Here is a 24,467-nt window from a genome sequence, read left to right on the forward strand (position 1 = left end):
GAGGTATAGAAATTTGAGAAAATTTATTGGGTTGAGATCTTTATTGAGTGTGATATTAAAGTTTTCTCTCATTTTATCTCTTTTTATTTGCTTGGGGTCCAAAATATCTTGATTCATTTTTTGACTGCTTTTAAAATCTTCCAAAAATTTACACTTTTGAATAAACGAAGGAAAATTAGAAATTTCTGGTATTCTTATTGCTTTCCTCAATTCATGCCTAAGTGTATTCTCAAAACTTATACATTTCATTCTTTCTTTTGGGTGATAAAAGAAGGTAGAGTATTTTCCTAAGTCTTTAAACTTTGAAGCATATTCTTGTATTGTCATACTTTCGTGTTTCAATTGCATAAACTTTATTTCTTTTGCTCTTCATACATCATTTGGAAAATATTTTTCTAACAATTTTGTTCTAAACACTTCTCAAGTAATGACTCTATGATTCTTTAAGATATTCAATTCCTTAATAGAGTAGTGCCAATGTCTCTGATAGCTTGCACTACTTTAGTCAATTTATTATTTCTCTTATTGTTTGCCATATGAAATTGTATAAGTTAGTATTTATAATAAAAACAATCTTATGATGAACATATTTCACAAGTCTCATGAAATGTTACTATGATACTATCTAATGGGACTTTCCTTCCCAAATATAAGATAATATAATTTTTAATTATTATTTAAGAAATTATTATATTACACTTGAAATTTGACAAAATAAAAATATAATATTAAAGATGTACTTTTATATATATATATATATATATAATCACCATATTTTTACATCTCATATATTACAATCTATACCTCTCTAACACTACGAGAAAGAAAAAGAATGTTATTTATCCATTATATCTTATTTATCAAATATTTTTATTAATCTTCAAATTGTTAGATAAAAGGCTTAAATACTTATTTGGTCCCTTTGTTAAGTGGTTTTTTCAGTTTAGTACCCGGTTTTAAAAGTGCATATACTGGGTCCCTAAGTTTTCAAAATTGTATGACTGAAATCTTATCCGTTAAGTAGGTTTGAACAACGTTAAATGTTAATTGATGTGGCAAAAGCAATTTTTTTAGCAAAGACAGATATCAAAATATCCTTTGATTACAAAACCAAATAACATATAACTTGCTTAATCCTCTTGTTTTGTCTTGTTTTCTATATATTTGTGTTTTTGGCTACTGTGATGTACTTTCATCAATAATCCCTTATTTTGTAGCTAAAAATGAGCTTGGAAGATTCTCCAACCATGTATAGAACTGGACCAAGAAGTTAGCACGGAGAAACGCTCGCCACACATGCAGGACACTCGCACAATCAGGACGTCCGTCCAAGATTCAGAACGTTCGTCCAAAAGAGAAGAGAGGGCGCTCGTCCAAGAGAGCGGACGTTCGTCCAGGAGGACGCTCGTCCCAGAAGCAGGCGCTCGTCCAAGAGAGGGGGACGCTCGTCCAGAAGCAGCAGGCGCTCGTCCAAGAAGCAGACGTTCGTCCATGCAGAAGGAGGACGTTCGTCCAGGAGAGGTCGTTCGTCCCAGGCAGAGAACGCTCGTCCAGCCAGGCAGAAGTGGACGCTCGTCCAGCCAGGCAGAGGACGCTCGTCCAGTACGCTCGTCCAGGAAAGAGGACGCTCGGCCAGATTGAAGGACGTTCGTCCAAATGCGAGAGGCTCGCGCTCGGGCGCGAAAACAGAGGGGCGCCCGGGCGCGACTTTTCGCCAGATTTGAATTTTTGCGAGAGCTTCGCGCTCGGGCGCGACTGACAGAGGGCGCCCGGGCGCGACTTTTACTGATGTGGCAGACAGCTTATTTAACCCTAAAACGCGAAGGGGAAAGGGTCTTTGGTCATTTGGAGGTGCGATTTCACTCAGAGGAGAGCTTGGAGGACTGCTAGGGTTCGTGGGAACACTCCCTTCTTCCTCTTGGGTTCTTCATCTTCTTCCATGGTCATCTTGTAAGCTTTAGGGTTCTCCATGGAAATGGAGAACCAAACCCATCTTGTTGGGATTAGTTGTAGCCTTTGAATTCTTGTGTAATTGTTGAATGATTTGATTATATATATGCCTTTTCTATCAATTGCTAGTATTCTTGTTTCCGATCTTAAAGCTTGCATGTAATGGGAACGTTCATGACTTGATTTTGGGGTTTTATGGATTATGGGAACGTAAGATGAAATCCGGAACTGAAATAGGAGTCCTTGTGGGTCATTGATTCTAGGAATGGAAGATGATTCACATGTTGTCTTAGATTCCAGCTCTTTAATGCGGGTTTTGCTTGTTAGATTGCCAAGGAATTGGGGTTTGATAAGGAAAACCTAGGCTCTTTCACCTAAGGAATTAGGGCTAGAGTGTTTTAGTGGATTGACTTTAGTAAATTGATAGAGAGGAGACGAAATTGGTTATACAATAGAGTGCATTGGTGAAAACTAGCCTTAACAATGTCATTTCATACCATTTCTAGTCTTTTCCATTTCCAAGTGCCTTCAATACCAAAGTCCAACCTTGTAATTATGTATGAATTTATATTTCTGCACTTGTTCTGTATATTGATGTTATGTTATTGAGTCTATATGAGTTGTTAATCGCACAATTCTCTAGTATTACGAGTCTCTTGGGAAAACGATACCCGGTCTTACCGATTTATTACTTGAACGATTCGGTGCACTTGCCGAAATCGAGCCCAACGAGTATTTTTTGAGCTAACAAGTTTTTAGTGCCGTTGCCAAGGATTTGGGGGCTGAACCCGAGTCCTAGCAACGGCTAACAAGTTAAATTGGGCCTCAACAAGTTTTTGGCGCCGTTGCCGGGGATTTGGGTGATTGAACCCGAGTCCTAGCAACGGCTAACAACAAATAATGGGACAACAAGTTTTTGGCGCCGTTGCCGGGGATTTGGGGGCTGAACCCGAGTCCCAGTAACGGCTATCAAAGTTTGGCTCATCAGTTAGGTTTTCTTTTTATTAAATGTTATTTTTTTAAATCCTAATTAAAACTCTAATTAGTTTCTCCCTGATTAATTTCCCCAAATTGAAATTCATATTGAAAAACCCTAATTCTGGCAATTCTCTCTCAAAGCCCACTCCTTTTTCCCAATTTTTGGTCTTTCTCTTTCGACAAACCATCTTTGGGCTGCCTTTGTGGAGCTCGCCACAACAAGGAAGCTTTCTTCCTTTCTCTTTTCTCGTTTTACCGCGTGGCAATGACTTCTTTCCTCTTCTCCTTCGCGGTTTTGGTTGGGGTTTTGCAGGTAAGGCAGGAACACCTTTCTCGTAGTGCGATGATTGTTGTAGCGGCGACGCCTTCGTGAGGTTTCGACCTCAGAAATCTCTGTCGTGCGAGAAACCCTGTTGATGGCATCGTCGTGGAGGGAAATAACGGACCTGGGGTTTCGCGGTCTGGCAGTCTTTGTTCATCAGCGTCCCCGCGGCCACTGGGTGGTGCATGGATTTGGATAATGATTTATGTTTCTTCTTTGGAAGTGGATGGCAGCGTTTTGGTGGTTCACAGGTTGAGGGTTTTGGCTTCTGTTCTTCTCTATGGGTTTGCGAATTGTGGGTGTTCCTAAGTTCGCGTTTGGGATCTCGTGGAGGTCGTTGATCGTCCCCGCTGGAAGCGCGTTGATGACGATGTCGAAGTTCGTGACCGGCAGCGCCATCGGAATCTGGTCCTCTATTTTGTCTATATTTTCTTTTTATTGGGGATATTCATCAGGATTTAGAAAAGATTAGCATGAAATTATGCATACTTGAAATTTTATATATTAGTGTTAATAAAGAATATATATTTTTTATTTTAACGGCAAAAGGAAAGCTATGTGATTTTAGTTTTTATTTTAATTTATTAAATGTGATTTAAATACCAGAATAATGCAAAAGAGGAATAAAAATCCTACAATTATGAAATCATTAATATAGAAGACAGAGAGAGAGAGAAAGTTGGGCCCTAACACATTCATCTCAAAGGAGCTAAGGTGGGATATGTATGTTGCCACGTTGGATAACATTTAACGTTGTTCCTTCCAACTTAAGGGATAAGACTTCATTCATACAATTTTGAAAACTTTGGTACCCAATGTATGCACTTTTAAAACCGGATACTAAACTAAAAAAAATCATTTAACAAAGGGACCAAGTAAGCATTTAAGCCAAGATAAAATAAGTTAATGAAAGGATTCATTTGTATTGTAAAGGGCATAAAAAAAACTTCAATATGTCCTTCTAAGACTAAAGGTGTGTTTGGAATTGACACAAAAGTAAAGGTAGAGGTACCCTTCTCCTAAAACGTTACTAAATTGTTTACAACATTTGTTTGCCAAGTGGTTACTATAAAAACCGTTGCGATGTTTACGATGAAAGGATCGAGCACATTTAGTGTAGCCATCTATTTAGGATAAGACTATTGAATTTTGTTTTTCATATTTAAAAGTAAAACATGGATGATCTACTCACAAAGACATATTTACCTTATTCCAGACATTGAAGGGTTAGTCTTACTAAGTGTAATATTTTTTTAAGTTATAGTAATTATTCAAGTAATTGATTTTTTTGGCCCATTGACAATCAATTGTAGGCCCATTAACAACATACTATAAGGGTAAACATTACATTTTTCATATCATCCAATTAATATATAATGATTACGACTAATATATGTCTTCAATTTAATCAAAGTTGTCACTAACACAAACATTTCATCTGGAAGGAGCAAACAAACTACATATCATTCAAGCAACAATTAAGGAAAACTAGACATAAATAACACCTTATAGCTCTTACATCAATTGTATCATACTTTTAGCACTACTACATAATAACGTTGTATCATTGTTTTAGGATTTTGATAATTCATTACCTATATCTAATGAAGACATGATCCAAATAAAATAACAATGGGCAAACTTTCTCCTCTAACACATATAGCTCAAGTTATTTTTTTAGTATGTTTTTTTAAGCCAGACTACTCTTTTATTCAAAAGAAGAGTTTGATATTTATTTTGAGTTTAGAAATGTGTATTATGTTCTTGAAATGTTATATTTCAAATATATATTTTGGTATGGGTAGTTTTTGATTTATAGGTTTTGGTTTCATACCAAAACCAATTGTATTTAAAAAAATATAAAGATTTACATTGCACTATGCACTATTTAACATAAATTTACGTCTTAGTATACATTAAGATATGTAAATATTTGAATTTTGTTTTTTTTTAACTTTTCCAAATCGTCATTAAAGTGAAGACAGCTAACATAAGACCATGATATTTTAACAATTTTTTGACAACAGACTATGTGTCAGTATGTTATTGGTCCGTATATTTGAAATGGACCAATCACAATCTACCATATGAGTTGTTGTTAAAAAATTGTCAAAAAAAATTGTTAAAAAAATATTTTTCCTAACATAAATTTAAGTTAATAGATATGTAATGTAAGTGTGACATAAATTTACGTCATTCCTAATTATATTGGATATACGAGAACACAAAATAAAAAATATCATAAGTAAACGCATTTTTTTTCATATTAATGAACTATTAAGTGCTCTAATTGTTTACTATAAGTTAAAATTAAAAGTGTTTTATACAAGTTGGTGACATTTATATATATATATATATATATATATATATATATATATATATATATATATATATATATTTATATATATATTGAAATAATAACATAAAAATACAATAAAATAATAAAGAAAAAGTTAAAAAATTACAATATTGGTTGCTAAAGATTAGGAGAAAGACAAAAAAAATTACAACATTATTACTGAAATATAATTATGACGAGAAGTTAAGAGTTATAACTTTTTTAATGAGAAGTTATATGAAGAGTTAAACGAACTAATTAACTTTATCTTTCATGTTATAAAAGTAATTAATGATCATTAACTACATTGTAATAACAGGAGGAAAACTTAAAAATATTTCTTTTAAAAAAATTGATATAGAATATCCATAAAATTTAGTTAGAAAAGAATGTTTAATTTGAAAGTATTTTTTAAAACAATAAAAAAAAATTTAGGAAGCTATATCCCAAACTATTTTCGATTCCACTATTTGTCCCTTTCAACCTGGTTTAACCTGGTTTGATCTTCTTCCGTTATACATGTCTCATTATCCTTGTATCAATATATTTTGTTGCAGAATGTTTTGGTGTTTTGCTAAATTTATTTAAGTGAAAAAAAAATAAGGTAACAGAAATAAAGTAAAAACAAACGTGTTTATTAAAACAAAAGACAAAACAAAATAAATGAGCAAAGACATTAAAAACGACACGTGTAAGAACCACAGACAAGTGTTTCCAAGTTGATAAAAAAATTATAAAAACGAAATTTGTAATTAATTTGACCTATTATGTATTTTCAAAGAATTAATTTTAGCAAAACCAATGGTAAAAAATTTAAAAATAAATAATGTAATATAATATTCTTTCTTACACTCTATTTTCTCAACATAATTTTGAATGTATTGCAGTGTTAGAAAAACAGTATGAAACGAGGATTGATAGTCTCACCATTCGGCAGAAGAAACAAAACGCCCCCTAAAAGTACGAAACGGCGTCGTTTGAGGGGCTTTTCTCTCTCACTCAGTCTCTCTCCTTCAGTTTTTTGGCACAAAAAGTACGAATTTCTCACTTGCTGAGATATAGAGCAACCCCAGAGCAGAGGCAGAGGAAGAACATCCCGAGAAAAAAAGCAGCAGCAGCTCCCAAGATCCGATCAGATCCATTTTATCGTCTTTCTCTCTCCTCACTTCCACTCTTCCTGTTCTCTCTCCTTCCCTCAATTTTTCTCACTGCCCCAAATCGTTTCCGCGCCAGCCGCTTAGGGTTTCCCCAAATTTCCTCTCCAAATGCGTAGGATCCACACCCAGCCATCGCCAAGTTCAAGTGCATGAAGCTTTGGTGCTGTCTATGCTTCACTGAAGAGGAACAAGATACCCTAAACCTCATGAAGGAAGAGGACATTTCCGAAAACGACGTCGTTCCCGGCGTTGGAGCTGCTGCTGTCGCTGACCACCACGCTGACGACAACCGCGACGATGACCGATTCGCGATGACGCCGGTGCAGCCGCGCGCCGAGGCATTGGTCTCGTGGACCGGCGAGTGCAGCGCCGCCGCGTGCTCGGACAGCACCGTCGCAGGCAGCGTCGAGAGCCGCGATTTGAGCCACAAACGCGCTAAGTTCTACGCCGATTTCGAGTGAGTTTCCCGAACCGAGCGTGTGAATGTCTTTTTAGTGTGTGCATTGGTGTTGTTCTGACGATGATGACGTGTCAGTCCACTTTCGTTGTGTTGCGTTTTTCGAGCTTTCGTTTTGAAACTGGAAACTGTTCTTGAATGTTTATCTTTCGTTGTCGTTCTCGCAGTCTTTCTGTGGCGATTGATTGCGGTGCTTGTCTTCTTTTCTTTCTTTTTTTTTTCATTTTTGCAGGGAGCGGTACTTTTCGACGAATGCAGGGAAATGCAGTGCATCTAATGAATATGGAGACTATGACTTCATTAACGATTCTCTTCGAACCAACGGTGAGACTTTTTGTGATACATTTGCATTGATGGGCGGTGGTGAGGAGAGTGGTTTTGATTCCAGCATTGTGGAAGACGGTGAAGGAGATAATAGTGATATCTTGAAAGTGGAAGATGTAGAGGTCAGAATGGATCTCACCGATGACTTGTTGCATATGGTAATTCTCGTGGAAAATCTATTTTTGCTATTTATTTCGCTTTTAAGTGCGTATTACTTATTGTGGTGCTGTGTAAGTTTTTTTTTTTAAATTTACTTTTCCTGGTATGTTTTTTCTCTTAATTCTTCCGTCCTCTTTTGCTATATGTGAAATTTAGGTTTTCTCGTTTTTGGATCATCCCAATCTTTGCAAAGCTGCCAGGGTTTGTAAACAGTGGCGAAGTGCAAGTGCTCATGAAGATTTCTGGAAAAGCTTGAATTTTGAAGATCGTAACATTTCTGTCGAACAATGTGAGTCTGCATATATGTTGTAGTAAGCTGTTTTCTCTTTTCTTTATTAGTTTTATGTTGTGCCCTGTAGGTGAGTCTTCTACTAGTGAAAGCATATCTATCAATCCCTGAGAGTTGTGCGAAATAACTGGTCCCATACCCCTGAATAAATGCTATAAGAGGATGGATGCTTTACCCAGATTGTAGATCCAACATAAATATTTTTGTCATATACGAGTAAATGGTAAAACTAAAATAGAAATCCGAAATTAAAGCCGTATTCATTAGTTAGTCTGACAATTGAAAGTTGAGAAACAGAGCATGTGGGGGTAACTGTGAAAAAGAACAAGCCCTAACGCTTCAATAGAGAGTGAGTGTGGAAAAATTAAATAATTAAAACTAAATTAAGCGACTTTCCTTAGTCATAACGAAGTAGTAAGTTGACCAACATAACTAAGTTGACGAAAATGAAAAAACAAGAACAGTGAACGAGATAAACTCAGGTTGACTTTAAATATGAAACAGCAAGGTTTTCTGATGCAAATATCAAAGATCTGGGAAAATTACAAATAAAAGAAAATTGGTATGGAAAACTCACACTGGGAGAAAAATTGTGTCACTTTAACTTCTTAGTGACATCCTTCTGCCTCATGTTGTTAGGGAACTATTGCAATGATATAGCACATACTTGATGACTATAAGTGGAAGTCTTACTTCATTTAAACTTTGCCAAATGTGCTTATTAAAACTCAATATGAATTTACAGTTGAGGACATGTGTAGGCGTTATCCCAATGCCACAGCAGTGAGCATATCTGGTTCTGCTATTTACTTGCTTGTCATGAGGGCCATCTCTTCATTAAGGTAGGTATTCCAAATGCGGTATTGCAGTCAATCAAGTTATGTGCTGGACGCCAGTTCTGATTTGTTTCTTCATTTTCAGGAATCTTGAGGTTCTAACATTAGGAAGAGGACAAATAGCTGATACTTTTTTCCATGCTTTAGCTGATTGTTCTATGTTAAAAAAGTTGAATATAAATGATTCTACACTTGGCAATGGCATTCAAGAGATAACTATAAATCATGACAGATTGTGTCATCTTCAATTAACAAAATGCCGTGTGATGCGAATAGCAGTCAGGTAAATATGGTCTTTGGTTTAACTGACATTTACGGGTCGCCTTGCTACTGTATATTGATTATTTATTATTTATTCTTTTTTCAGGTGCCCACAACTGGAAACTATGTCATTGAAGCGCAGTAACATGGCACAGGTTGTACTCAATTGTCCACTTTTGCATGAGCTTGATATAGGCTCTTGCCACAAACTTCCTGATGCTGCAATACGAGCTGCTGCAACTTCATGCCCTCAACTTGTTTCACTGGACATGTCAAATTGTTCTTGTGTCAGTGATGAAACTCTGCGTGAAATAGCATTGAGTTGTGCTAGCCTTAGTTTTCTTGATGCATCATACTGCCCAAACATTTCTCTGGAGGTGTGCTATAGAGTCTATAATAACTTTTTCATGTATAGATCAAATAGAAGTATATGACTTTGTTTGACATGGTTGCTCACTTGTTTGTTTTTTTCTTTGAAGTCTGTTAGACTGCCGATGTTGACAGTTCTAAAGCTTCATAGTTGTGAGGGGATCACTTCTGCCTCGATGGCTGCAATTGCTCATAGTGATATGTTGGAGGTATGATATTTGTATAGGTAGAAGAAATTAGTAATGTGTCTGAATTACTGAGTATAGACTTTTATGAAGAATAAATGGTGCCACTCTGCCACTGCAGGTTTTGGAGCTTGATAATTGTAGCCTGCTGACATCAGTGTCATTGGATCTTCCCCGTTTGCAGACTATTAGATTGGTACACTGTCGCAAGTATGTTTCTTTTACTTTTCACCCTGGAAAAGTATTGTAATTATATTGTTGGTCTTTGCCTTTCTCAGTTGCTTGTGTAATTGTTGTTTGACTCCACAACCATTTCCTATTTTGGGTATGGTATTTTTTAATTTATTTTCTTGAATTATTTAATTGGCAGGTTTGCCGATTTAAACTTGAGGACTATGATGCTTTCTAATATTCTGGTATCAAACTGTCCTGCACTTCATCGTATCAATATCACTTCAAATTCACTTCAAGTATGTATTGTAATTAAGTCTGCAGTCTTTTCTTCATGCCATTTATTCATAGTTCTGTAAAGGATGGACTTTGTGGTGATGCAGAAACTACCATTGCAAAAGCAAGAAAGTTTAACCACCTTAGCTCTACAATGTCAATCTTTACAAGAAGTGGACCTCTCAGAGTGTGAATCTTTGACAAACTCTATATGTGATGTTTTTAACGATGTTGGAGGATGCCCTATGCTGAAATCACTAGTTCTAGCTAATTGTGAGGTACTTTGATATATGTCCCCTTTTTGTGGCATATACTGGATCAGTTTGTTTATCCATGATCTATGCTAGTAGTCTATACTGAAAATTACAGGGGTTTTGTGCTACATGTTGGTGCTATTTATCATATCCTACTTGTGTTTAAGAGGCTACATATCTAGGTGTTTCATATCATTTATAATTTCATGTCAAATTATGCCTTTCAACTTTTCTGCTGGTTGCACTTGTGAGAGATTAGTTTCCTTTGAATTCCTTCTTTTGCTTATAGCTGATTTTATTGGTGAAATGTTTGATTTTCTTTTTCCTTTTTTACTGAACTTTGGTGTTTTACTGGATTTAGAGCTTGACTTCGGTTCGGTTCTTCAGCACCTCTTTGGTCAGTCTTTCCCTTGCTGATTGTCGGGCAATCACTACTCTGGAGCTCACATGCCCCAACCTTGAGAAAGTCATTTTGGATGGTTGTGATCATTTAGAAAGAGCATCCTTTTGTCCTGTAAGTTGTATTGATTTCTTAGTTACTTCATAGATTTTGGGAGTTGAATTTTTTTAATTATGCTTTTTTAATTTGATCATTTAACTATATATGTTAAATCTATAATTGAATATGAACTTTAACATTAAATTTGCATGTGGATTTTGCTGTTTCATGCTTTAAGAACAAGTCAAGTTTGTGCACATTCCAGTCAAAGGGGATGCTTTTGGTTTAAGGCTTGGGACTAGATGCACATAGTAATGTTTGTGGTATGTGTGATATAGTTGCTAAATTCATTACTTTATCTGCTTAGGTTGGTCTTCGATCTCTCAATTTAGGAATATGTCCAAAATTAAATATACTCAGCATAGAAGCCACGGCTATGGTCTCACTTGAGTTGAAAGGATGTGGTGTACTGTCTGAAGCATCAGTTAATTGTCCTCTCTTGACATCTTTGGATGCTTCATTTTGCAGGTGAGGTTTCACTTGTTATTTGCTTTGGCATTCTGCTTGTATGTGGACTGATGTTTATGTTTTTGACACAGCCAACTCACTAATGAATGCTTGTCTGCAACAACTGCCTCTTGCCCAATGATTGAATCATTAATATTGATGTCATGCTCATCAATTGGTTTGGATGGACTGTGTTCTTTGCAGCGGCTCCCAAATTTGACCCTACTTGATTTGTCGTATACCTTTTTGGTCAATTTGCAGCCTGTTTTTGAGTCTTGTACACAGCTAAAGGTTAGAGTTGCTATTTATTTTCGTGCTTGTAATTTTAGCTGTATTTGATTTGTTAGAAGTGTAGTGAGAGTAGAGTGGCACCACAATGCACATGCTGAGGGAAAGGATAGCCAATTTATAAACATCTAATGAAAATGCAGTGCAGAGTGTGCGCATGTGTCCTTTGTCCTTGAATGTTTATGAAATAATTAGTTGGGCTCATTGTCCTCTTCCTTAAATGTGAATCTATTTTTATTTACAAGACAATTTTGTGACTTTAAGTTGGACTTAAAATTCCCCTTTTTAATATGGTACTGAAACCTATTTTGGCAAGTTTTGTTGGGCCTATCATGCTATTCAATATTGGACCACCTATAAATATTTATTCTTATGCTTGAGGAGTGTAGTCCTTGGCATTGATGTTAGACATGTCACATCAACACGTGGTCAAATTATAGTATATAAAGGCATCTCCATTGCAAGGGTTATATTCAGGCTCATAAGTTTAAGACTTGGGTATTACAAGACCTCCTTGTTGACATATAATTTAAGATCCTGAGTTATTATAAGAATAAAACAATATATTTGTGTTGGAAATATTAACCACAACATAAAATATTAGTTAAAGTGTTGGTTTTACAGGACTCTTCCATTAGAATAAAAGTTACAAGGGGTCTTAAAAGTGATGAGACACAATAAGACCCACGAAAAGTAAGTTAGAACCTCTTATAATGACTCTTGCAACAGAGATGACCTAAGTAAATGCTAATCTCATCTTACAAACCAAATATTTTTGTCAAGTTGAGTTAAGCTTAAAGTTTACCTTCTAATAGTAATAATGAATTCAGTTCATTGTCTTTATACTAAAATGTAATTTCATTTATTAATAATAAAACAAAAGTGTGATATTATTCTGGTTTACTTGCAAGTTGCAAGTATAAAATAGTTGATATTTTGGGTGCTGGGTATATTTTAGAAACCAGATTACTGTATGATCATTAAGTTTTTATTCTTGTTAAGATGTCCAACATTGGATTGGAATATAAGAGGATGCTCCTCTTAAATCAAGTGCAATCCTTTTCCCTTAATCTATCTTTTGTGAATGAGTCAGATTTGGTCCATTTGAAATTAGTGTATCCTCATTTTATATTGTTAGAAAAGTTCACTTGTGTCTGGTTTCAGGAAAAGTCTTCAAAGTATTATGTAAGTTATTTTTATGTATTATGAAAAGCCTATGTATGACCAAGTTATCCTAGTCGGATCCTGCAGTTTTATCCTTCTTTTGTACATCATTTTGTTGAAATGTATAATCTACAGTTGCCAAGTGAATATAAGCTCAAGCCTTTTCTTTTATTCAAATATTCAAGTTGGTACTAAAGCAAGTTTGATACTATTGTCATTGTCCTCCAATGACTTTTTTCTGGCAAACATCAGTTCTTGCTAGTCAGCACCCTGACAAACCTATTCATGTGCCACCTTTGCATAGACTCTTTGTGGCGTGTGCATCACTGCAGGTGTTGCGTTGTCATCAGAGCTTCGACATGCTGCCACAAGCAGTCCCATTGCTTATCTCTGGTCTTCTCTGGTCCTATTTCAAGCCTCCTTGCATTTTTTCCTTTCTTAGGGTACCTGTTTGGGATTTGTGACTTGAAGAATATCCTTTCTGTTTTTTGTGTTACAAAATTACCTCAACTGGCCCAGTCTTCATTTTTGGAAGCCCCACCATTATTGTAGGGAAACTAAATGGCAAAAGTCATTTGTCATAGTTTTTCCTTCGTAAAATTATGATTCCTTTGGTCAGGCTTAACATGACCATTTTAAAATAGAATTTAACGAATTATGAATTAGGAACAAGCTCAATGGAAGGAACATTACTTTCAATTATGTGTTGTATTGTGGAAACAAATATTAAAGACTTTCTTACCCATCCAAACGTGTTTATTTTGGAATGAAGGCTCAATATTTTGTCTAATGACATTCTGTTTATATGATTTTGTTCAAAAACTGGCCTCATTCAAAAAGATTAATCATATTAACGTCTGTTTCTCAAGACTAATCAGTCATTGTAGAGCTAAAGATGTTTCAAGAAGCTAAGAGAGTAGTTTTACATGGTGCTTTTGATGGTTTGAATTCAAAATGTTATCATGTTCATGATCACATTTTTACCATTGAAGGTGTTCCTTTCATGGAAAATTTAGTATCAAGGATTCTTAATGTTTCTACTTATAAAAAAGGGTGGATGAATCTTGAATCTGTTAAATCTTTGGCAATGGTGTCCACTTTGTGGAAGGGGGGGAGGTTGTGGAAATTGAGGAGGACATGGTGGTAGATATGGTTGTCCTTAGCTCCCGTATGTAAGAGAAAGGGTCATACTTGGAAAAGCCGTTGCTCCTCACACGACTTTCCTAGGATGGCAACAAATGTTTCCAAGTTAAAGAAATCTAAGCAGCAGTTTTCTGAAAATGAATATCAGAAATATCTTCTCTTGAAGTCCGACAGCTAAGTCCAACCATCTTCAGCCCTTGGTGTTTCACCATGTATTTGTCAATCTATGGGTTGTCAAGGTCCATGGATAATTGGCTTAGTTTTTTCTAGTCACATTTCTGGCAATGGTTCTCTGTTCACCTTTGTATCTTCCCCGTCTTATTCCTTGAGCAAATGGATCCAAGGTTGTTTCCCAAGGAGTTGGAAGTCTCCTTTTTACCTAATTACATTTGAAGTACGTCCTCTTTATTCCTAATTGTCCCTTCAATATTGCTGGTGTAGTACGTATCTAAACTTGTCTATTTTCATGTCCTTTTTCAATGAGATCAAGAATCAATTTGGAAAAATAAATTAATTTTCTTGGAGTGACAATGATAATGAGTATTTTATTTTGTACTCTTTTTTTATCCTCAGAAGGGATCTTGCATCAAACCCCCCGTGTCTTCATATACAGCAGCAGAATAGAAATATGAGAAAGGAAAAATGGACATTTAGTTAACATTGCACGAGCCTTGTTACTTAATGCAACTCTCCCAGTGCCCCATTTGGGTGATGCAGTTCTCATTGTCTACTTCATCGTCTCTTGAAAATAAGATTCCTCATTCAATCATTTTTCTAAATGAACCATTACTCCATGTACCTCCTGTGTTTTTGGTCGTACTAGTTTTATTCATGATGTTTCTCCAGGTATAGCTAAACTTTATGCAAGGGCAATGAAATGTGTTTTCCTTGGATACTACAAGTTTGCTGATGATGCAAGTATGAGACTAGAGGAATAATTAAGCCTAATTTGTTTTATTTTGTTTTGTTGCAACCTGCTAATTAAATAATAGAAATTGCATAAAATAATTATGTTGTTGAATCAAATTTAATGTTATTGTAAATACAATATCTTCACTGACTGTATTTAGTTGGCAATAAAATTGTTAAGTTACCTTTGTGTATTTATTCTCTTTGCCATTTTCTGATTGTATGATTCCTTATTTCTTGAAGGTATTAAAGTTGCAGGCATGCAAATATCTCACTGACTCATCACTTGAACCCCTCTACAAGAGGGGAGCTTTACCAGCACTTCAGGAGTTAGACTTGTCTTATGCTACACTGTGTCAGTCTGCTATAGAGGAGCTTCTTTCTTGCTGCACACACCTTACACATGTCAACTTGACTGGCTGTGCCAATATGCACGACTTAAATTGGGGATGTAGTCGTGGGCATATTGCTGGTGTAAATGTGCTATCTATTACAAGTTCTTATGAAAATGTCCATGAGCTAAGTGAGCAACCCACTCGACTACTGCAGAACTTAAACTGCGTGGGATGTCTGAACATTCGGAAAGTTTTCATTCCATTAACGGCACATTGTTCCTGTTTGTTGTTTTTAAACCTTTCTCTATCAACGAATTTGAAAGAGGTTGATGTTGCATGTCTCAACCTAAGCTGGCTTAATCTAAGGTATGGTTGGCTTTAATAAATGGGTTGATTTCTATCCTTCTCATTATCGAATGTGTGTGAGTGAGTAGATATATATGAGTATTTCCTTCTCTTGAAAAATACTCTCTTGTGTATATGGGATTGCCGTGGACCCAGGATCTCTTGTAGACTGTATATAGATAGACCTCTGTGAAACTGTAATATAATTATGTTTCAATAAGCGGTCATGCTTTTCTTTCGTATCTGTAGATATATTATATCTCTCCTAACAGTTATTAATGTTTAAACTTTTCTATTCAGCAATTGTTACTCTTTGGAAGTTTTGAAGCTAGATTGTACAAGATTGACCAGTCTATTCCTCCAGGTAATTGTTTTTCTCTTCCAATTGAAATAGACTGTTGCACTCATTATATATTTAGTTCTTGCTGGGAAATTTTATTCCAGCCGTGCTTGAGTATGTTTAGGTAATGTATCTTAGGTTTTATGCATTACAGCTGTCACAAACTATCATGTGAATATTTTCCGTTGTGTGGGATCTGTTTTTAGACTGCAAGCATTTTCAAAATGTTTGCATGCAGGGTTGGCCCTAGTCCACTTGAAATTAGGCACGAATGGAAGTGTTTGGGCGGAGTGACATGACAAATGAAAATTCATCTTAAATTTATATTAATTCTAGCAACACATCTATTGATTCATTACTGTAAACCATAAGTTGCTTGCTTTATTAAATGTACTAACTTTTTTTGATGGAGTGGTGCTTCGATGTTTTAGTCTTGCAACATTGACGAAGAAGCAGTAGAGACTGCTATATCCAAATGCACTATGCTGGAGACTCTTGATGTTCGCTTCTGTCCAAAGGTGATAGCGATCAGCAGTAGCGTGTGCACTAATCCTTAATTAGTTTTATCCTATTACCCATTTCATACATGATGGAATATGTTTCACTTTTATTCATTGTTATATTTATTGTGCTTTACAGATTAGCTCAATGAGCATGGGAAGATTGCGTGCAGCATGTCCTAGTTTGAAGCGTATATTCAGCAGCTTGTCAGCTTCATAAACATAACCGAGGATCTTCTATTTTACTAGTGGTTTTCACTTGAAGTGAAGACACACTTGGTAATAATAAATCTGGTTATTTCCTCAATGTGTTGTAAATGGTCAACTTATTATTGTTTCTGTATGTTTGTCATATATAGAAATCAGGTTATATTTTTCGGATTGTTGTAATAAGCTGTCGTTCCTATACATGAGCTCTTGTAAATTTTACATTTCAATTTTGTTGATACATATTTTACTCTAAAATAGTCTAACCTTTTTTCTTGGTTGTAAATAGGTGATCTGATCCTTTGCCATAGTATTTCATCGATTATGCTGTAAATTGTTCTTTCATTTACTGACATTTGTATTTGGAAATACGCATGTTTTTTTTCTGGACCTTGCCTTAGACAACTGATGTAACCCCTCCCCTTTCCCCAAATAAAAGGATATTGATTGTGCCGTGTATTCTCTTAAGTTTAAAGTTAGTGTAAATGCGAGATATGCATTTTTCTTCTGGACTTGGTCTTAGACAAATGGTGTAATCCCTCCCCATTCCCCTAATGAACGGATATTTGTTGTGTTGGGTATTCTATCAAATTTAAAGTCAGTGTAAATATGGATAATCATCTGTATAGATTATTAACGGATGTCACAAACAAGTGCTTATCTGAAAGGGCAATTGAGCTCCATAACCACCGAGGCCTAAACCCCAACGCGAGGATCATTCTTTTTATCTTCAAATTCTATCCATGTGAAAGTAAAGGTGGCTTGAGAAACTGGCAGTGATATCTGACAATACGAAGCCCTCCCTCACCGTGTAATCAAATTCCCTTCAGATTACATAATTTATGATGGTACTTCTGACAATACTCTAAGTTCTCCTTTCGCCCCGTCTATGGTTCAGAAATAGCAGGTATGCATTTTCTTGATGTAATTCTCGATTGTTTGGGATGCTTATTGTGTGTTCGCTATGTATTTTATCAATTCTCCTCTATGAAATAATTAATGAGAACATGCGTTGAAGGTGGATCAACTGGCTGCTGGTTTGTGTATTCTTTAGCGGTAGTGTTGCCTTTTTGGAGTGGTGCGGTTAAAATAACAAAACATAGTTATTTTTGTGGAGCTAATGATAAGTGCAGCTATGCTCATGATTGACCAACACTAGGTAGTAGTATGTGGGTGGTAGGATGTAGCTATTTCATACTTTAGTTATGGTTGCATTTAATTTTTAGTTTGTCGTTATAATTTTACTGAAATTGGATAGATTACTACCTAAGGAGAATATTTTCCTTATTGAAAAAGAAATTGTCAGGACATTCAAGCCAATTGCTTCATATAATTTGTGTGTACGAAATTTATGATATGGACTTTTTGCAATTCAACCTTGCAAACCTTTTGCAGATATCATGCACGTAGGTGGATATGTCAACACTAGTAAGATTAATTTATACTTTAGTTTTGGTGTTTTGAGGTTCATTCATGGATATCTCCATTATTTCTTCCTTTTCACTCGAGCGTCACTTGTCCAAAAATGAAGAGGATGATGGGTCAACTAGGTGTTGTTGGAGACTCGGCCCGTTAAGAAAAAGAAAAGTGTATCATTATCTTTTAAGAACAAGCCGTTAATGAAAAATTTGAGTAGTTATAATCTTAGTTATTGAACACAAATATGCTTTGGCTCCTCCTGTACATTCTTTTTAGTGTATTGAGGTTCATTCATGGAATATATCTCCATTCGTGAATGTACTAAATAGTAAACACAGGATGATTACTCGCCAAATATTAAGCGGTTTCGTATATTTTTTCATAAACACGACACAAAGACGTTGCTGCATATCTAACTACATAGTTGGTTCATGGTATCTTGTTACACAGACGCTTTACACTTCAACACTAGAAATAGGACTACAAGAATTAAGACAATACCTCCAGAAGAACCACCAACTCTATGAATCCAGTGGCGATCAAACCTGGTGAAGTTGCGATCAAGAAAAGCCGATAAAGCTGTGGCTAAAATCAATACAAAGAGCAGCAAGGGCAACAAAAACGCAAAGTTTATGGATTGCTCATCATCTAATTCACTCTCTGCTCTGTGGTCTATATAGAGAGGAGAAGCCACTGCTAGAACCACCAAGCTTATGGCTGCCACTCTCTCATAAGACGAAAGTCTGCTCCTTCTCCTGCTTTCTCCATCTTCCATTCCGAAGGTAGATGATGAATATATCACCTTGGTTCTCTCGGGGCTTACCTTTCTTATGCTAAAATGTGAATGTGGTGAAGGGAATCCTGCTTTTCAAAGTAAACATTAAATGGCATTGGATGCGCTCAACTATTCCTTTTTCATTCGATTAGCCGAACCAAAATATGTCCTGTTGCGTCTCTAGTTTTTAAATTTACCACATCTACAGACCGTTTTGCCATGCTCTGTTTCTATTTATTAACAGTTCAATCAACGCGTATCTGTATCCTGTATCGTGTTATTTCAAAAGGAAAGGATTATAATGTGCACTCTTCATTCATTTATATGCCATCTGGAATGAGTACATATCATAAGTTATATACTTATTTGATGCATGAGAATAGAAGATAGATTTTTGTGAAAAGCGAGGGAGACTCTTACCTGCACGAAGGAACCTCTTAACTCTAGAAAGAGTGCGTGTCTTGCGAAAGACACAAGACAAGGATTACAGTGTATGGATGTGAACAAGATTCTCCACTGTAAAAGCTCAATATTAGGTGGGGCTGCAATATTTTGTGGAATCTGATACTCTTTGGAAAAAAACATAGTTATTCAAACTGAACTTTACATAATTATATTTATATATTTGGTCAAAAGAGTTTAACAAAGTTGGAGGGGATGCTTGAGGTGTTGTAAATATCCTGATGTGTGTTGAATTCCAACAGATAAAAAATATATATTCGTGCATCTTTCTAAAAATATTATACTCACGCCTTTAATAAGATGTTGATTGAAACTTTCTATTCAACTCTTGCAGAGAAATGTATTATAATATAACACGGAGAAATATAAAAAAAAAAAATGATTTTCACATGAACGATCTTTTGGTGGGAAAAAGGTGTTTTTTTATGAAAAAAGTTTTTCATTTTCATTTTAAAATTATTCTTTCTAACCAATAAATAACACTTAGATATTTTTTGCAAGCTTTTTTTAGTTTTGAACATTTTTATTTAAAAGGGTCTTTCTTTTCTTTAATAAACAAAAAAAAACCCTTAAATATTATTGTTACGCAATCATTCCACTCTATCATGGTAGGGTTTTGCACAATTTTCCTCATTTACAGGGACGATCCCTGACAAACAAAATCAAGCATCAGAGTTAACTTTGCATGAAAAGAATGATAACTTAGAAGTAGCTCCTCGGGTAGTTTTGTCACACTTCCCTATCAAAATTGAAATTCCACAATACTTTACATTACAACAAGTAGCATTAAATTATAACTATTACAGTTAAAGAACAACACCAAAAAGAAACATTTATTAAGGAAGTACATGAAAGTTTTATGTTTGACAGTAACATCTGAGTATGACATATCAGTCACCACCAGCATCTGCCCCAGATTCCCCCATATGCCCATTTCCACATCCATCTTCATTGCCACTCATTGACATATGAGCTGCACTTATCACAGCAACACTAACTCCTGTATCATTGCTACCAACCATGCTACCTCCATGAACATTGCTGTCACCACCATCACCAACAAAACTTCTTGGATCACACCCCTTTGTTTTCACCTTGTAATTAGGCTTCACATGTTTCTCCAAATCTTCCACTTTGCTTTCCTTTCTCTTGCTGTGCCGCCCTCTGATGCAGAAACAGATGCTTTTGCTTTTCATGTTTGGAGAAAAAGTTTAATTGATAATGGTTTTGAGAAAAATAAAAGAAACGAAAACAGACCATGCTGCCAACTTTCCTTCTTCCTCTTTCTTATAACAAAAACGGTGCCTAACAACCATTATTCGGTCTTATAATAATACTTTTTGATAGTTCTGCTTTTCATGATCCGAAAGTCACCAAACTAACTACCATTGATTATTACAGAATCTAACTATCTTCAATTTAAAAATTTACATCATTCAATCAGTAATCAATTCTTAAATTTAAAATTTCAGTTTTATTTCATATGAATTTAAAAAGTATATATAATATGCTAAACTAATTTCTAAATTATAAAAATAAAGCAGAAAAATTATAAAAATGTAATTTTTTAAGATTTCCATGTTGACAAAAAACTTACAAAACTAGTTTAAAAAAATACCATTAGAATTAGACATCACAAAGAATCTTCTGAATCATTATATTAAAATATTCTTAGTTCTTCTTTACGTGTACATTGTTAACCAGTTACACTCTATTTTAATCTATGAATTTTATCTTTTAAGAAATTCTTATTCTGCATTAATACTGATATTGGTATTTTTTACATATTTGGCATTTTTAATGTATAAGAATTTTTTTCTCAAAAGTTTTTAAACAATCTATTCATCTAGAATGTTTTAAGGGTTAATTTTTCGAGCACGTTTTAAGGGCTATTCATTCTAGCTTACGAGTTTCGGCCGAAAGTTTTTTTTTTTTAAATAATGATAATTTTTTGACATCCATTAAAATAAAATAATTATTTAATAATTTATTATATTCATATTTTAATTATATATTTTCTATTTTTAAAATTAAATTTATATATTTTTAAAATAAAACTGTCAAATATTTATTTTATTTTAATTAATGTTAATGTGTCATTTTTCACTGTTTGACATCTATCTAAAGCCATGTGGATAAAAAAAATGCTTTGTTTTCTTAATCCCTGCGAACACCAAACACTATATCATTGAAGATAGAAATCGCATACCATATTTTGCGTTAAAAGTTTACAAAAACACGTGAAGCACGTGTATTAATATAATAAAAAAAAATGCTAGTTGACATATTTTGAGTTCATTTTTTTTTAATTACAAAATTCATATGAAACTCAAAATACTTTATTATTAGTTAAAACTTTTTTAAATTTATAAAATTATGTTAGCCTCTTTTGTCTTATTTACTAATCATATAGTTTCCAACAAATTTTAATCGATATTTTTAACACTCTCTTTTAGTTTGTCTATTTTACCATAAGTTTCTTCAAATTCGTTGAGTCTGTAATAACTTATTTAGCCTCATTTATCTAACAAGCTTTAAAATAAGGTAGAAATTAAACATTTATTTTTTGAAAGAAAGAAGATGCAAGAAAGAAAAAAAAAAGAATATTACGTAAACCTTTGATCTGGTGCTAAACGCTGCGTTGCATGGTGCATGGTGCATGGTCTTGGTATAAAAATGAACATTATGATACCATCACTTAAAAGTTTTTATTTAGATAATTTATTGTAAATAGTTTTTATTTATTTTGTAGTAATTTTTTAATTAAAAGAGTAGTTAAGTTTAAAAAATGATTAAATTAAAAAATATGGTTAAATTTGAGAAAACAATCACTTAAAAAATAATATTGGTAAAATAATTATTTTAATTTTAAAAAATATGTAAAGAATAAAATTGAAAAATAAATGCGTATATTAAAAAGAGTAATCTTCTTTATATAGGTATAGATATAAATGTATTATGTATTACTTTTATCTACGGTAAAATACTAAAAAAATTTATTTTAAAATAAATAACTAAATTTCATTAAAAACTGAAAATACAAATTTCAATATTTTTTCAAAAAGATAAAAGTGCAGAAAGAAGATTGTTATTACATTTTGTCTTGGTATAAAAAATGAACATTTTGTCTTGGTATATACTCATAAATATGCACATTTTTTTGTTTTCCAAAACTATATCAATGAAAGTGAACCATTGACATAGATGTTTTATTTTACACTCTGGAACTATCATGGGTGTTTGTAATGCAATGTTTCAAGGTTAAGACAATGATTAACATATATATTTGTAATAATTATACTTTAAATTTCTTTGTTTTCATGATACTTTGAATTCTTCATTTTTTAAATGGAATAATTTACAGTTTAAATTTCCAAAACTTAATATTTCAATTATTAGTTGTACTAGATCACGTGGTTTGTTTTTGCTTTTCTTATTAAGTACAACAACTTGTTTGATTGTTCAATGGTGTTATAAAAACCTTATAAAACTATAACGTATCATACGTATCATGCTATTATTCAATTGAGGTGATTTTATTAGAGATTTTGTATCTTAAAATTCTTGAAAATGATTACTATTTATGATGATTTTGGTATTTTTTATTTTTGTTATGGTAGTAAATTTTGTAATTGGTAATGTTAGGTTACATTCTGTATTTATTATATGTCTAAAAGTTGTCTCATTTAACTTAAATAGAGATAGTTTTTTTTTAAATAAAAAGAATATAAAAAAGTAGATGGTGGACTATGTCGAAATTTTGAAAATTGGTTTCTGAAATATGATTCTTTGTTTGACAGTTAAAATATTTGATTGAAAATTTATGGTTAAAAAACCAGTCCCACATTACTCTTTTATTTTAGTTTATTTTTTTCTTTGTTTTCTATATTTAAGAACATTATTATTTTGATGTATTGATTTATTATAAATTCTTGTTTGCATATTTGGTTTGACTCTTATGTATCGTTATATAATTTTAATGGGGTTTAATTGAATAACTTTGGTAGGTTTTTACTTCTCATGCTAAGAATTATTCCTCAATATTTTAATATTGGTATTTTGTCTTGTGATTATTGTTGTTACTTTTTATTATTATTGCTTGTCACGAATTCTTAAAAGTTTAGGAAAATTATTTTCACTAAATACTTTGGTATTTTTAGTTATTGCATCATTATTTCTAGTAATAGATAAAAACATATAATGAAACATTTTAGAGATACAATAGATGAACATAATAAAATAAATGAAAAGATTTTGTTCAAATTGTTCTTTTTGGGAAATTTTTTAAAAGGTCGTTATGCTTATTACTAAACTTATTGAAGAGATAAAATAGAATCAAAAGTGGTATCAAGGCACTTGGTTTGAGATTATATTTATTTGCTCAAATGACAGTAACAAATAAAATATAAGTAATTTAAATGGTACAAATTATCGTTTATGAAAAGACGGAACGAAAAACTTGTTGTTTGTGGAGAAAGTAAATTTTTTAATCTTTATTAGTGATAAAGAATGAGATTTGGAACACTAACATTTGTATGATTTTATTCAACACCATGTAAAAGATAATATTTATAATCGTATTGTTTATAAAAGATAGATCTTTATATTATAAAATTTATCTATTCATCTTTGTTTAAAGCCTTGTAATATTTTTTTCATGTTTTTATTTATTTTGAAATAGTCCCTTTGAAAAAAAGTGAAAAAGAAATTACTTAAAAATATCAGCAATGAAAAAGTTATTTCAGGAACCCAAAATATCAGCAATGAGAAGTTTTATAAGGATAATTTTATAGACTAACAGCTGGATAAGTCAATTCAAGAAGTTTTTCTTGTCAAAAGAAAATGGCTTTGAACAACTTTATCAGGACCTGTGTTGTACGCAAACGAAGGCAAAAGCAAAGTTACAGTGAATCCAACAAGAAATATTAAGTGAAATGCATCTGAATTGGAAGAAATAGAGTGATTAAACAGCCTTGCTAGAAAATAGAAACTCTTAAGTACAGTGAAGAATCATGGCACAAAAATCTAATTAATATAAGTCAGAAAAGAGTTGCATCCTATAGGGACTAGGGGACCACTCTTGCTTAAATGTGTTTCTTGCAGAATCAGCCAACACTTCAAAAGCAGAATTCTTCCACCAATGTATTTCTGCCTTTCAAGAGCTTATATTTATGGATATGTTCTCATTAAGATTCAAAGATGGCATAAAGTATCCATCTAGTCATGAATTCGCAGCATGTTTTGTTTCTTCAAGCCATTACAAATTTAATACACATCACATACACTCAAGTTTTAATGAGCTCAACCT

At 33.6% G+C, this 24,467-nt stretch overlaps 3 protein-coding genes across 3 annotated transcripts; 1 reads left to right on the forward strand and 2 right to left on the reverse strand.

Moving 5' to 3' along the window:
• Positions 1-6,530: 6,530 nt before the first annotated feature.
• LOC108338085 (F-box/LRR-repeat protein 15) lies at positions 6,531-16,761 on the forward strand. Its single transcript, XM_017574779.2, has 17 exons — positions 6,531-7,202; positions 7,435-7,684; positions 7,842-7,974; positions 8,720-8,816; positions 8,896-9,093; positions 9,178-9,448; positions 9,551-9,649; positions 9,747-9,835; positions 9,996-10,095; positions 10,180-10,350; positions 10,688-10,840; positions 11,133-11,293; positions 11,365-11,563; positions 15,020-15,477; positions 15,757-15,820; positions 16,228-16,314; positions 16,436-16,761. The coding sequence occupies exons 1-17, from the start codon at positions 6,895-6,897 to the stop codon at positions 16,514-16,516; spliced, it is 2,919 nt and encodes a 972-aa protein (XP_017430268.1). The 5' UTR covers positions 6,531-6,894; the 3' UTR covers positions 16,517-16,761.
• A 1,504-nt stretch (positions 16,762-18,265) lies between these two features.
• On the reverse strand, positions 18,266-18,709 carry LOC108336996 (uncharacterized). Its single transcript, XM_017573434.2, has one exon. It carries the CDS (start codon positions 18,695-18,697, stop codon positions 18,365-18,367), a length of 333 nt encoding a protein of 110 aa, XP_017428923.1. The 5' UTR covers positions 18,698-18,709; the 3' UTR covers positions 18,266-18,364.
• Positions 18,710-19,919: 1,210 nt separating this feature from the next.
• Positions 19,920-20,428, reverse strand: LOC108337896 (uncharacterized). Its single transcript, XM_017574490.2, has one exon. It carries the CDS (start codon positions 20,353-20,355, stop codon positions 20,050-20,052), a length of 306 nt encoding a protein of 101 aa, XP_017429979.1. The 5' UTR covers positions 20,356-20,428; the 3' UTR covers positions 19,920-20,049.
• Positions 20,429-24,467: the final 4,039 nt, after the last annotated feature.

Source organism: Vigna angularis, chromosome 7 (genome assembly GCF_016808095.1).
Source record: "Vigna angularis cultivar LongXiaoDou No.4 chromosome 7, ASM1680809v1, whole genome shotgun sequence".
In the NCBI taxonomy this organism is placed as follows: domain Eukaryota; kingdom Viridiplantae; phylum Streptophyta; class Magnoliopsida; order Fabales; family Fabaceae; genus Vigna; species Vigna angularis.